The sequence below is a fragment of the Pelodiscus sinensis genome, chromosome 11, assembly GCF_052426305.1.
Source record: "Pelodiscus sinensis isolate ZL-2025 chromosome 11, ASM5242630v1, whole genome shotgun sequence".
Lineage (NCBI taxonomy): Eukaryota > Metazoa > Chordata > Testudines > Trionychidae > Pelodiscus > Pelodiscus sinensis.
Window position 1 is genome coordinate 17,279,688 of NC_143062.1, and position 14,587 is coordinate 17,294,274.

General features: G+C 52.1%; 1 protein-coding gene across 10 annotated transcripts; it reads left to right on the top strand.

The window, feature by feature from the left end:
* The first annotated feature begins 5,977 nt into the window (after positions 1-5,977).
* Positions 5,978-14,360, top strand: LOC102462236 (uncharacterized). 10 transcript variants are annotated; one of them, XR_012906511.2, is made up of 4 exons: positions 5,978-6,122; positions 7,263-8,228; positions 9,605-12,764; positions 13,255-14,360. XR_012906511.2 is itself a non-coding variant. In XM_075939160.2 (4 exons), the coding sequence occupies exons 2-3, from the start codon at positions 7,321-7,323 to the stop codon at positions 9,714-9,716; spliced, it is 1,020 nt and encodes a 339-aa protein (XP_075795275.1). In that variant the 5' UTR covers positions 5,978-6,122; positions 7,263-7,320; the 3' UTR covers positions 9,717-9,736; positions 10,249-14,360. The 10 variants fall into 10 exon arrangements, 4 of the variants coding, with proteins under 4 accessions (XP_075795275.1, XP_075795274.1, XP_075795277.1 ...); XR_012906508.2 differs by having other exon boundaries at positions 9,605-11,370; positions 12,620-14,360; XR_012906512.2 differs by having other exon boundaries at positions 9,605-11,370; positions 12,625-14,360.
* The last annotated feature ends 227 nt before the right edge of the window (positions 14,361-14,587 follow it).

The window sequence follows — 14,587 nt, forward strand, 5'->3', positions numbered from 1 at the left end:
CCAGGTGTCCGGTTTTGAACCGGACAGTCCAGTATTTGATCTTTCTGTTTGGGAAACAAATTGAGAAAGTATAAATGAGAAAATATAAATGTCCAATATTTTCTAAATAAGATGTAATGTAGATTGTGTTGTAATGTCAAGTGTGTCCAATATTTTTGTTGAAAACATCTGGTAACCCTAATAATAGTAGTACTAATAATGATTGATAGGCCATGATGCTTTAGCCTTGATCCAGCAGGACTGGTATAACTGAGCACACAGCTACATCATTAGCTTCTGGGAGTAGTGGTAATGTTTTGCAGTGAAGGATTTGTGTCACGGGGACACCTGTCCTGCTGGGAATTGGGCAGAGGCCCAACAAGTTATGGTGGTGCGGTGATGTATTTAACACCCTGTTGCCATTGATCAGTGACTCAGCTCATGCTGCTGTTGAGCGGTGACAAATTTCACAGCACTCTTACTCTGTGTGGAAACATTTCATATGGGGCACAGAGAAGGCATTCCAACTCCTTGTCTGGTCTTCAACTTTCCTTATATTTTGCACTGTCAAGCTATGAGCCAATGACTTATTTCATGTCACATGGGCAACAGGTGCATAAGCTTGTTGGGTAGTGGACTGGAGTATTGACTATACTCTCCCCCTTCTCCCCCCCCGGCTGCCTCTGTGAGTGGCAGCAAGGTGGGGGGAAACAGGAGCCAGTGCAGGGGGAAGCGAGCTTATAAGCCGGTTGCCCCCAGCACCATCTCTATGGTGCTGCCCTGCCCACCCCTCCCCCCATCCGCAAGAATTCCAGAGGGGAGCTAGGCCCCCCATGGACAGGGGCTGCTGTTGCCAAGCAGCCTCTGTTCATGGCAGCCAGGGCTGTCCACTGTGAGCAGGGGCTGTTGGACTCAGCTCAAGCCAGGACTGAGCAGTCCCGCACTGGTCCAGGATGCTGCGCCTCTGCATTTTAAATGTAGTAAGAGCCCAGTGCAAAGCTGTAGTGCTGGTGCCTCCCAGAGCTGACAAGAGCCGAGACTTCTCTCTCCTGGCTCGAGCTAGCTTCTGGAGCTACTCCCACTGTGGCTCTGCAGAGCAGTCCTTATCGACTAATTGTGTAGTCAATACGAATTGTATCAACTACACGATTAGCCAGATAACCGCAATTTAACACCCTTACTATGGTGCTATAGGTCAGTGACTTATTTAACACGCCCCTTATGTTGTATGGTACCGTACTGCATGCTGTGGTGCTGTATGCCAGAGACTTATTGAACGCATCCTTCATGCTACAAGGTGACAAAGTCTGTATTAGGTCTGTGTGCCAGTGACTTATGTCAGGTCCAATGGGCAACAGAAAGTGACATGTCACACCATGCCAACAGGATGTTATGACATGTTTTCATCACATCAGCCTGTCACCAAGGTGTGGGGAGTCACCGGGCCCTGTACCCGCATCCGTAGCCAGATGTGCGCCTCAACCAGCAGGTGGAACAGAAGATTTATTAGTTCACAGGGATACATGGTAGAATAGACTTGTTAGCACAGGAAGCAGAAGCAGTCAGTACAATCCATCTCGGGGGGAGAGGGGCCCAGAGCCCCCTCCCTGTATCCTAAGCCAGCCAAGACTGACTCACACACTCAGTAACTGGTCCCAGCCCTGTAGCCAGCCCCACCTTCTCCTTTTCCAGCTTTCCTGGCAAAAGATGTCACCTGGTTCCACCCCTTTCCAGGCTCATGTTACAGAAAGCCTGGGCCATTGTGTACGTGGTGGGACTGGGGCAGCCTCCCTTATTGAGAGTCACATCTGATATTCCTATTCCTATCTAGGCATTGGTGCAGTGTCCAAGGAAACTGAGGCACACACACAGGCTTGCCACAGAACAGTAGAAATGGCATGGAACATAATGGAGTGAACTGAGTGAATACAATCCCCACTTCACCCCACTGCCCCAACAGCTCCACAATTCTGCTGTGTAGGGAAGGAACTGGGGGGAGACTAAGGGTGCGTCTACACTGCAGAGCTTAACTTGAAATAAGCTATGTGAATTGAGCTACATCAATTGCGTATCTTCTGACTTCCTTTATTCCTCGTACAATAAGGGTTACAGGAGTTGGAGCCTGAAGTTCTCCAGCGTGACAGTATTTCGACACTATTTTGAAATAACTGACCGCTGTGTAGACACGGACGAAGTTATTTTGAAATAGTGTTGCAGTGTAGACATACCTGGGCCTAAAGTGTATGTTCAAGAGAGAGAAAAAGTCCTCTAATCACATGGCCCAGGCAACATGGCATTAGCTTGGGAGGCCTCAGTGAATGGGAAAAATTCTTGTGCGGGGTGTATAAACGTGTTGAGGAAGTGAGATGTCAATCTGGTGTCTCCACCCTGCTGGGCGGACAATGCTGCCTGATTACAGGAGACATTGGGGCATCCGTCACTAAAGGAAGGAAGAATGGAGGCAGTGAAGGAGTGCCCCCTGGGGCTGGAGAGAGACAGGGGGAGGCAGGGGGCTGGAGAAGAGAAAGGGACTGGGTGCAGTCCAGGCGGCAAGAGGCTGGAGCAGGAAGGGATGGGCTGGTGGAGCCAGGGGATATGGCAACAGATGAATTGGGGGCAGAGGTGTGGAACTAGCAGAGGGAAAAGCAGGGAGGGGGGGATAAGAGGGGAGGGCCCAGGAAGACTAGCCTGTCCCCAAATCTATAGCTCCATGCTGTGGTTCAATTGCCACCTGCTGGAGGGTAGGAATAAAGGGATTAATATCCTACCCCTTGCAAAGGTCCTCATGCTATGCTAATAGCTTCATAATGCAATATGTTTGCAGAGGGTGAAACCTGGGGAATCCATAGAAGAGAAGAGAGGACTGATTCCTTGAAGCCAGGTTGTTAATGAAGCTTTAGAGCAAGGGAAAACATCTAAGTTGAGGAAAGAACAAAATTCAGCCCTTTCTCAATTAATCATGTTGCTGCTCTTTGTCCTACCTCTGTTTCTAAAAACAATAATTCTAGGCACATATCAACACTTAAAGGGCTTTACTAACACTGACCCTTTGTATACAGACCAGGTCCTGTTTCTAATGAATGAGGCATGTTTGAGTGGTGTTGTGAAGGAGGTTACTGAGTTGACAGCCTCTGGGTATTGATCCTGTCTCTGTGATCCACCACCAAAAGACAACTTTCCTTGCTTTGCTGTGTGGCCCTTGGACTGAGGCTGCCAATTAAAGTGGTGATGGTTATGTTGCTGCTTGTCGAGTAGGAGTGGGGCTCAGTTATAAGCTGTATCCTGTGGGATCACTGAATGACTGTCAGTCTGACACTGACTGGCCACTGCCGGAGAGAGTATATTGGACTAGATGGAGCTTGGGCCTAGTCTAGCCAGGCAATACCTACGCTCATTCAGCCATTCCTGACCTGAGTCAAATTTGGAATGAGTGTGCTGAAGGTAGAATAGTGATAGAAATGTAGCCGTGTTAGTCTGGGGTAGTTGAAGCAAAATGCAGGACAATGTAGCACTTTAAAGACTAACAAGATGGTTTATTAGATGATGAGCTTTCGTGGGCCAGACCCACTTCCTCAGATCAAAGGTAGAATAACCTGTAACTTAGTTCCTGCGCCAGTTTGTATGTATTCCCCTTCCCCCTTTGCTCTAGGAGCAGACTGTGAAAGGCTACCAGTGAAAGGCTTCATACCCTATTCCAGCTCTTCTGTGTGACCCTTGTTCCACTGTACATTTCTTATGTTGGAAATCTTATGTTACATGCCAGCATCTGCAGCCATCCAGTGCTGTCTTCCTTTGCTTATGGCACTGGTTCTCAAATTGTGGTCCATGGCCACCTTCCTGGTGGTCTGTGGCTTGAGCTCAGCCCTCCTTCCACCCTCCTTCCTTCCCTCTCCCCACAGCAGGGAGCTGGTGCTGGTGCTCCAGCCTCTCACATCCCCCCACCCTCCTGCCATGAGGTTGGAGTGCTAGTGCTGGCTTCCCTCTGCGGGGGAGCCCTGAGCCTTCCCGCTGGAGCCAGCCCATGGGAAAGAAGCTGTCGAAGCAAAAACACGCTCCTCTGTGTTTAGGCAGCTAACAAACAGCTTTATTAATTAATAAAGCACAGCATGAGCCAAACGTGGTCACAGCAGAGCCGGGCCCAGTAGGGCTGCTAATACAATCAATCCTAGTATCTTTATACCCTTAGCCAAACAGTGTGACGTCAGGGCATCCAATTACAGAAATCCTCAATTAAATTTGGAAAAACAAAGCCTTATCAACAAGATGGCGGACAGGTACGAGGGAGTACATCTCCTGTCCCAACCAGCCCAATTTACACATACCAATAGCCCATCCTGTAGGCCTCTTCTCACGGGGTGACAGAAAGTTCACTCTGGTCTACGTGCTTGAGAGAAAAGCTGAAATGGTTTCTGATATACAAGATGGCTTCTAGCTAAACATAAAATAGCTTCTACAAAGCTGATCCAGAAGTGGCTCCACACGTTTGCCACTCCACCTCCCCTTCCCTGACTGGGGAAACAACAGTGAATGACTTGTGCTGCCTGGAGTAAGGATGTTAAGGACTAGTTGATTCCCTCCCCCTTGCTGCCTCTATCAGATGGAGGCAGCAAAGGTGGGAGGGAGAGAAGGGGTAATTCAAAGCGGCAGCACCACGCAGAGCCTGGGGTTAGCTGGGGACTCCAGCTGACTCCTGGCTTTGTGTGGCATTTCAAATTGGCAGCACAGCATGGAGTCCGGGTTAGTGGGGACTCTGATTTCCCCCACTGACCCCAGGCTCCATGAGGGCACTTCTGCTTTGAAATGTACAGGAGCCCCTGTTGGGGACTCTTGTACATTTCAAAGCTGGCACTGGGCTGCACACAGAGTTTCACATTCCTCCTTTGAAAATGTTTCAAAGGAGGAATGCTGGAGTGCCTACGAACTAGTTGAGTAGTCGATGGAAATTCCATGGACTACTCAACTAGTAAATTAACCGCTAGTTAACATCCTTAGCCTGGAGGCTTTCCCCACTGCTCCCAGTGGCCAGTGTGTGGGGCAGAAAAGCAAGTGCTCTCCCACCTCATGCCCAGACCCCGCACTCTCAGCCTGCTCCTGAACCCTCCCTCCTGGTCAGACACCCATCTCCCCAGCCCTGCTCCTGCACCCTCTCCCAGGTCAGATACCCTTTCTACTGGCCAGACACCCTATCCCCAGCTCATTCCTGCACTCTCCTGGCCACAACCTCAGTCCTCACTGTCTCTCCCCTTATGGGGCTGAAACACCAGAACAGTGAATTGTCTCAGTTGGGGGCCACGAGTGAGGGTTTTTTGTGTGCTTCTTTCTTGTGTAGTCCCCCAACTGATTTTTCTGTGGCACAGTAGTCCCCAATACAAAAAAAGGTTTCCCATCCCCTTTATAAATAAAGAAAACACTAAAGCCTTTTGTGTTGGACATAAATAATAAGTTTGATATACTAACATGAGAGAGTGCACAATCTGTTTAATATTTCTTTTTGTACTGGTTAAATTAAGCTATTCTCCCTAGCTGCAGCACTAGCAAAATAGCTTGGACATAATTATGTAATTAACAGCACGAGCCCAGGGGGGCCACTGGCCAAAGAGTTCGAGAAGCACTAGCCTAGGGCAATGCAGGCGCAATTCTAAGCTGCCCAGTAGAGAGAGGCTGCGACCTCTCCTCGTTTGTGCGCTCTCACGGGAAGAAGCGCGCCCTGACCCTAGTGCGCTCCTGGCCAGTGGAGCAGGGCCACGTGCTGCGACATCCCCGGGACGTGTTGGGCCTGGGTAGCTTCAAAGGCAGCTCCTGCCTTGACAAGCCCTTCAGCGATTGGGGGCAGGGGGATCCCAGCAGCAGAGTCGCCTCGCTGGGGCGGGGGCCCCGCCTGGCACAAAGCCCGCCCCCAAACTCTCCCCCAGCCTGGGCGGGAGCGACTCGCCGCCACAGGACAAGCCCGTCCGGGAGGGGGTGTCACGTGTCCCAACTATGGCGGCGCCTTAATCGCTTCCGCCGCCGGTGCTGGATTTCCGGGGGTGCCCGGAAGTGGGCGCCGCCATCTTGTTTCTGTGGCTTTGGAGGAATAGTCAGTCGGCGTCCAACGGGTGCTCCGGCTGCTTTGGTCCCCCCTGGCCCTTCCGCCCTCTCCCGCGGTGAGTCCCAGCGAGCGGGAAGGGAAGGCGCCGGAGGGATCGGGGTCCCGCCGCTGCTCGCGCGTGCGGGCAGGGCGGGCTGGTTTGTGGTCAGTGCGCATGCGGGGTTGGTGTCATCGGGAAACACGGGGGAGGGGTGATACCGCTGAGATGGGAGCGGCCAGGGGCACACACGGGCGGTTCCATTGAGTGACGCGCGGGGGGGGGGGACAGAGGCCCTTGGCCCCACGGGGACCCGAGAGGCCTGGCCACGGGGACCCGAGAGGCCTGGCCACGGGGCTGAGGTTTGATCAGCGGCCCCCTGGTTCGAGCCACGCCCCCTGCCCAGGCCACCAGGCTTCTCCCTTGTGGCAGGCGTGGTTGGGAGCCACGTGAGGACTTGCTGCCTGACCCTGGGGGGGGGGGGAGAACTTCCTCAGTGGTGCTAACTGCAGTCCCTGCAGGCGGCCATTTCCGCAGGCGATGGCCCCGCCGGCCCGCCCCCGCTCGTCCCGCCCGTCCGGGGTGTTTCTGCACACCACTGTGGTACCCCGTGTAGGGCAGAGATGTGACCGTGTAGCCGTTAACCGACAGGCCTGGGCTCATCGGTTAACCCTCACGCACCCTGCCTCTGATGCAGAGGCAGCAGCACCAGGGAGGCCTGATAGACAGGAGCCGCTACACGCAGGGAGCCAGCTTCCCAGGCATACGAGCTCCCGTGCTGCTGTGTCTGTTGGCAGGTAGCAGTGCAGGAGAGATCAGGTGGGAGCTGGTGCTTCTGCCCCGCCCGGATACAGAGAGAGCAGCCTGGGGTGGGTGGGGATGACAGGGAGTTAGTGTTGGCAGGGGAGTTGGCTTAAAAGCCAACTCCCTGTGAGCACCAGCTTCCCCTCCCCTCCTCCTCCCCCCCCCCCCCAGTGCATAAACATGTAACCGTTGAAAAATTCAACAGTTACACATTTACACAAATAACAGTATTTTAACATCCCAAGTATAGGGCCATAAAGTTATGACATGCCAATCAGACACATCCCCTGCTGTTGAGATCTTGGTCTAGGAGAGTGTAGAGAGCACAAATTGAGACCATCCCTGGAGAACCTGATATCATTGTGATCGTGTGAATGTGAGCAGGAAGTAACTCTTCTCCCCTCTGTGTCTCAGTGGTATTTGCATAGGTGATTCCTGAGTACATTGCAGACTGGACCTGCAGCCTCCAACCATGGTGAAGATCTTTGTGGGAGGTGTCTCCCCTTCTGTCACAGTGGATGAGCTGAAGAAGCTGTTTGAGCAGTATGGACAGGTGAACGAGTGTGATATCCTAAAGAACTTTGCATTTGTGCACATGGAGAAGGAGGATGAGGCCCAGAAGGCCATCAGCGAGCTGCACAAGCAGGAGTTCTATGGGTCCCACCTGACAGTGGAGTACGCCACCTCTAAGATTCGCAATGCCACCAAGATCTATGTGGGCAATGTCTCCAGCAAGGCCACCACAGCCCAGATTAAGGAGCTCTTTGAGAAGTTTGGCAAGGTGGTGGAGTGTGACATTGTCAAGAACTACGCTTTTGTCCACATGGCCAAGGAGCGAGAAGCCATGGATGCCATCTTGAATCTCAACGACATGCCTCTGGAGGACCAGAAGATCTTTGTAACACTGTCCAAGAGCAACAACTCCCTTAAGACCACCAAGGGGACCTCTGTGCCACCTCCACAATCTGCCTCCCCCAGCTACTATTTCCCCAGGGGACGCATCCCCCAACCACCACTTCCCTATACCCCCTATGCTCCCCGATCTTGGTATGACCGGGAATATTATGACCACTATGCCTATGAGCTCTACGACCGTGCAATGACTGCCAGGACAGCATACGAGAGAGCCCTGCAACCTTCGCCTTCTACCCCCACTGCGTACAGAGAGAGGAGCCCCGTGGGCAGGCGGACAGCCGCTGTGGTGGCCCAATATACCGACCCCTACGCTGCTGCGGCTGCCACCCAGACATACAGCCAAGTGTACAACCAAACGGGTTATGCAGCAGTGGCAGCTGCAGCAGCAGCTGCAGCTACTTACTCTCAGTACAGCATGGGTGCCACTTACAGTGCAGGAGAGTACTATGAGAAATACAGCAATGGGTATGCCACTCAGTATGCCCAGACATATTAATCTTAGCGTGCTCATAGTAGTAAGTAACCAGAGATCTTAGCTTTGATGGGGAAAGGGTAGTGGCATGGGGCAGGGCGTAATTAAGCCCTAGAACTCTTTATTGGCACTGTTTTTCTTGGAATAAGGCAGTGCCACTCCTTCCTAAATTAGCTCTCTGATGCTATCCACAGTTGATGGAGGCTACCATGCCTCCTGAAAAGCAGTAAATAGGCTCCTATGAACTAGAGAATCTTTTGTGTGTGTTTATATGTATGTATATATATAGAAAGAGAGAGCAAGAGCCTAGATTTCCTTTGAAGGTCAAGTTGCACTGATGAGAAGTGAGTTTGTCTCCCTCCCCCACCCCCTCCAATTAAGAAATTAACCTGCTTTCTTGTTGCTTTGGTCTTCTCAACGCTCTTACTTTGCAAGGCTTGTTAGGTTACATCTTTTCTCTACTTTTCCCCCTCACCTGCTTCCCCTCCTGCTTTCCTTTCCTCGTGTTTTATTTTGTTTTGATTCAGTCACTAAGAAAATAATCCCCATTTGGAAGACCTGTTGCCCGCCAGTACGAACCAGCCCTTGCTTGCACTGAAAGCTAAGATGATTGTGCTCAAAACTCAGAGCTGATTCTTTCTTGATTCCTTTCCCTCTCATCAGTTTTAACTGTTGTAACTTGCAAAGCTCGTTTTCTTTTTTGCTGGCTAATCCCTCGGTGTGGCCTGCATTGCGGAGCAGAGTTTTGAAATGTATGTCTCTAGATCCATAGCTAGGACTGGAGGGGAGGGGCGGAGTTCCGCCTTCTGTTTCTGTACCTTGGTATCACAAAAGGAAGTGGATTTTCTTGTGCATCCAAAGTTCGTCCATGTCATGGCTTCTTTTTCCCTTTTCATTTTTTACGTTGATGATTAAACGGCTTGTACAGAACTTCCCGGCGTCTCGTTGTCAAATCAGCTGCTGCGTCGCTTTAACTGTGCCCAGCCTTCCGTGCGGCTCTTCGTTCTCTGCCTTTGTCCCCTGTGCCTGGCGAACGGCAAAACTGGCATCTTGATTTCGCTCGACCGTATCGCGCTGCCTGTTCTGCTGCGGTTGCTTTGGTTAATGGGGCAACTCGTTTCCCTTCCCATCTCCCTGTGCCCTCCCCATGGAGAATGCCTTGTTAGCAATCCTATGGGCTGCCTGGGTTTCCCTCCTTCATTCTCGTCACAGCATTCCTCTGCTCTAACTCTGGCAGTGCACCTGTAACTCTGATGTATTGCAAGCCCCTTGTTGCCCCCCATCCCCTCCTGTTTACACCTCCCGTGTCAGGTATCTAACATTTTAACCCTTTCTCCCCCACATTGATTTTTTTTTTCTTCATACACAGCCCGGTGCTCGGAGGCGTAAGGGGGCAAGGGATCTCGGCTGCAAAGGTGCAGGCAGAGCTGATTCAAGACAGCACTATGCCTTTAACCACCACCCTCCTGAAGGAAGCATGAAGCCTCCACTACAAGCTTGAGTGAATATACCACCCCCCCTTGTCTCCTACCTGTGCTTCTTCTGGTTAGCCATTCAGCAGTCCAGAGGGCACCCTCTGGAGAGAGCGCAAGGCAAGCTGGACTCAGGTTCTACTCCCAGTGGCTCCCGACCTTTCGCTGTGCCTCAGTTTCCCCGCAGTAGAGATTGCATTGAAATCTTTGGGTACACACTGTATGTGCAAAGTGATCTTGACTCCTTGCTGGGATGCTGCCTCCGCCTATTTAAAGCGTTCCCCGCCCCCTTCCCTGGTGATGTCCTCTGGCTCACGTTCCTCCTTTTCTGGGTTTGAAGATTTAGGGACTCACCCAGTCCTTAGCACATGCATGTTTCAGCCTGGGGATTGTTTGGTTATTCCAGATCCCCCTGCATGCATTTGCTTAGGGCTAGCACACCCCTGCCTCCATTGGCTTTTTAGTCTTCAGGTGTCAGAGACGATCGCATTGGAGTCTGTTGCGCTGCCAAATAGTCAGCTTGAGCTGCTTTCTTTCCTAGGAGCAAACTCGGGGCAGAACACGGTCACCGGCTGGGGCCAGGAATTGCACCCCTGTTGGTACAACATTGGGTAATGCCATCTATTGACGTCCTGTGAGATACAGAGCTAGGTGGACCACTGGCGTGAGAGACAAGGCATAGAGAGGCCCTTTCATTCCCCCAGCAGAAAAAAGAGCCAACAGGGTAACCGTCTCACTCTGGGATCTACCCATGGCAGCTTGAGGTAAGGCAGAAAGACCTCCCTGATGAGTTTTGAGCCTGTGTTTATTGGAGATGAGGCTGTGAGCAGGGGAGTGGGGGATGAAGGGGGATGGTGTAGTGGTAGGGCAGGAAGAGTCTACCACCCCTCCATGTTTCAGTTTCCCCATATGTGACACTGAGTGGCCCTTTCTGTGCCTGGAGAGCCTCTGGTGGAAAGGGCTGTAGCAGCACCATTGCCATTTAGCCCAGGCTCAAAGGACAGCCTCCTTCCATCCCCTGAGCGAGGGCGTGCAAAGGGATGTGCGGCTCAAAGGAAGCCGCTCTGAGCATCCAATCAGAACCATCTGGATCTCGCCATAGGGGAGCACTAGGGAGCAAGTCTTAGTCCCACAAGCATCTAAAGAGGGAGTGTGATGTCTGCTTTCAGCACAGTTCATGGAATGACATTTGTCTGCCTGAGTTCTGTGCCATCCTGTTTGGACGGTCAAGTTTGCTGACTCCACAGAGTCCTTTGGAACTGGCAGCCTTGTGCCATCCTAGCTCTGTGTTTAAATCTCTGCCTTTTATGCTGAAGACCGCTATTAACCCAAGCTCCTCCAGGCCAAGGGGAAACCAAAGCCCCTAGAACCTTTTAAAGACTCAGGAAGGAGGGACGAGTGAATCTAACTTGCCCATCTATTCTAGATTGACCCTATTCCCAAAGAGACCTTACATCAAAGTACCTCCCCCAGTCCAGGAACTCTTTTGGCCTCAGCTGACCTGTCAGGGGAAGAGCAGGATTTCTGGAGGACCCACCAAGCATCCCACTAGCAGAGATGAAAGATGACTTGGGGGATTCCCCGAAGATCTCCCAGTTTCTTCTCTCTAACTACTGTGAGCCTTAGACACGCATGGGGAATCCGACCTGAGATGAAGCAGGAGGTAAGCGCTTCCTCTCCCTCCCCCACCGCCATTTCCCTTGCACTCCAGGAGGAAGGAACAGTCATGTGCTTCTATCACAGACAGCACAAGATCTGGATTCTGTGTCCTGGTGACCTTAGGGCAGCTCTGTAGATCTCCGTGAGAAAAGCGGGAAGGGTTGATTCATGTTTGTTTGAGATCTTAATGGGGTAGTATTAGAAATCCCTTCAGAAAGCATGTGCCTCCTGCCTTAAAGCGATCATCTAGTTTAAGACTTTATGTGGTCCCCACAATGACTTGATCACTGTCTGCAGGTGGGGAGGAGATCTGAGAGTAGTGCAGTCTTTAATCTCACAGACAGAGGCCAAACAAGAGCCAGTTGCTGGATGTTGGAGGGAGACGACTTCAGACTGGAAATCAGGCAAATTTTTAACCCCAAAGGGAATTAGCCAGTGGACCCAGGGATGTTGTAGATTCTCCATTGGTTGGAGTCTTTAAATTAGGATTAGCTATCTTTGCTAAAGCTGCGCTCTCACTGACACAAATTACAGGCGGTGGGAATAGGAATTCTCTGATGTGTAGTATGCAGGTGAGCCTGGATGATCAGATTGGGTCCTTCTTGTCTTAAAAGCTGTGAATCATTTCCACAGTATGTGAGCACCACAGTCTTGAATGGATTTATCATATCAGCACTTCTGTGGGATGGGGCAGCGCTACTCTTCACTTTGTAAGGATGGGGAAACTGAGGCACAGATAGACTAAGAGACTTGGCCAAGTTCATAAAAGCAAGCTGTGGCAGAGCAGGGAATCAAACCCAAGTCCCCTGATGTCCAATCCAGCAACTTAGAAGACAAATAATGATCTTAAGGTACTTAATGTTAGCGTTGGCTTCCTGAAGAAATATGGGCCTTTGGCTCTGGTAGGTGGCCCCACTCATGCCACAAGACACGAGCAGCTGGCTTCTTCTGTATCTCTGAACCCTGGCACCAGCCCTCAGCTGAAGCCCAAACTGGGCTTGAGTTTTTTACCCTGAGAGTGTGGCCTAAGATGAACATACAGATCTAGGTCAGCTGACAGATCCCATCTTCAAGTCCCAGGCACTACTGCATCAAAGTGTGTGCTCTCTTCCTCATCAGCCCAGAGACCTTTGGCACAACCGCCTGCTCATGGCATCGTCCCTGTGTGGAATGGCCAGGTTGCAATAGGACTGAAAAGTCTGGAGCTGGGGAGCCTCCAGCTGAAATTCTCTTCTCTTCTTCCTCTCTCCTAGAGCAGAGTGGACTGGGCCCCTTCTCTCTCTCTCTCTCTCTCCCCCCCCTCCTCTCAGCCCAACTCCACCACCCCTTGTTCTGCAAAAGCAGTGAGCTCCGTCCCCGCCACAGTGCACTGGATGCTGTCGGAAGGCTCCCTGCTCGGTGAGATTCTTCACACCTGGCTGCTGGGTAACAGGTGACGGGAGCAGGCTCCGCTCTGCCCGCTGGCTGGGAAATCTGCATGGAGCTAGCAATTGGGAGAGGTCTTTCCCTGTGATCAGGATTAATGGTTGGGGCGGGATTGATGTGCAAGGTGCTGAGAGCTCTTCATCACCTGGTGGGTGGGATGCCGGCTGGTAGGGCTGGCATGCTTTGCATCGTGCGTGGCTTTCTCCTTTGAGGTGTTGGGACAGGAGTGAATTCTCTGGCGTAGCAATCCAGGGTATCCCTCTTTCGTCCTGGATAACAAGGTTCCTCCTGCAGCGTTTCGATTGGGTGTGACTGGCGGGAGCAGCTTCGCTTTGTACCAAGGCAGTGCAGATTTGGCTGGGCCGCTTTGCCTCAGAAAGATCTCTGAACTGCTGCTTCTGGGTAGGAGTCACCTTGCCTCCTTGTCTAGCCCAGGCCTTGACCAACACTGCGCCTTCCACAGCTTCCCTCCATGAGCCCTGCCCCTTGACATGGGACGTCCTGCATGGAGATGGGACCAACAGAGCTTGTGGGTGAGATAAGAATGGAGGCGTCTCTACCACCGAGTACCTCAGGCAGGAGTTTCGACTCCCTATTAATTGCAGTTAGCTCCAGCAGAGAAGAATGGAGCATGGGGACTGCAGTGGATGGGCATGGCGAGCTGCTACTGAGACCGGTAGGTGTGTGTGAGGAGGCCAAGAGCCAGGGTAAAAAAACTAGCATTTGGTGCTTTGTAGGCTGGAGCAGGGGAATATGTTACCCTGTCTAGGGGACTCTGAGCAGCAGTAACTATAAAGCCTCCCATGTTCAGAGAGCTGTGTTAAACTTGACCTTGTGAATTACATGAGACAGGTTTGAATTTATTTTGCTACTCCCCAGTGGACTAAACCATCCCCGCCGCTAGCCAAATTGGCAGTGTCAGCTGAGGAGAAGCCTAGGAAGAGACTCAGAAGTGGAGGGTGCAGGACATGAGTGGGAGTTGGGGGGGGGGGGGGCATTGGCTGCTGTGTGAGAGGAGCTCCAAGGTAGGGTAGCAGGAGGGCTGTGGCAGGAGGGCTGTGGTAGGTATTGAGGGGGATTGGCAGATCTGGGAGGAGAACCCAGAGGATTGTGGGTCAGGATTGAGAAGGCCATTGATAGAACCATGGAGAGGGGGAGTCGGGTTGGGATTAAGGGGCATTGGCAGAGCTGGGGGGGAGGGAGTGGAGCCCAGCCTGGGAATGCATGCGGCTGCAAGCCAGGACTGAGGAGCACCCGAAGAGCTGTGTGTGAACCCAGAACTGCATTGTTAGCTAGTGCCAAGCTCCCCTGATCTTTAGCACTGGAACTCCTTCAACACCAAGGGCAGCCCTCTCTGTGAAGCCCTAGCATCTCTGAGAGCAGCTGGCTTCTTCTGTATCTCTGAACCCTGGCTCCAGCCCTCAGCTGAAGCCCAAACTGGGCTTGAGTGAAATGTGTTGCTCAGCGTGGGGCTCTGGGACTGGTGGGTGGCAGCTGGTAGAGCATCACAAAGGCAGAGGCTCTAGGGACAAGGTTTGTGACTAATAAACATCCTTGTTTAAGTAGCAATTGGGCTGGCTGCTGATTATTTTGTTTCTGCCTCAGTCCCTGGTTCCCTGCCAGTCAATGAAGATGACCTGCTGGCTTTGCGTAGGGGCTTCTCTTTGAGCAGCCACAGACCCTGACATCTTCTCCCCGCTGATCTCAGGCTGCTGAAGGAACCATCCCTCCCCTCCCACTTTGCACACAGAGCAAGTGGTGGGGCTGCTTGCTTCGGGGGTTGGACAACAGCCCAG

Excerpts from the sequence above, each read along its gene's own strand:
- LOC102462236 (XM_075939159.2), top strand. The coding sequence starts at position 7,321 with ATGGTGAAGATCTTTGTGGGAGGTGTCTCCCCTTCTGTCACAGTGGAT. Across the intron at positions 8,229-9,604 it reads TATGAGAAATACAGCAATGG|CCCGGTGCTCGGAGGCGTAA; the intron begins GTATGCCACTCA and ends CTTCATACACAG.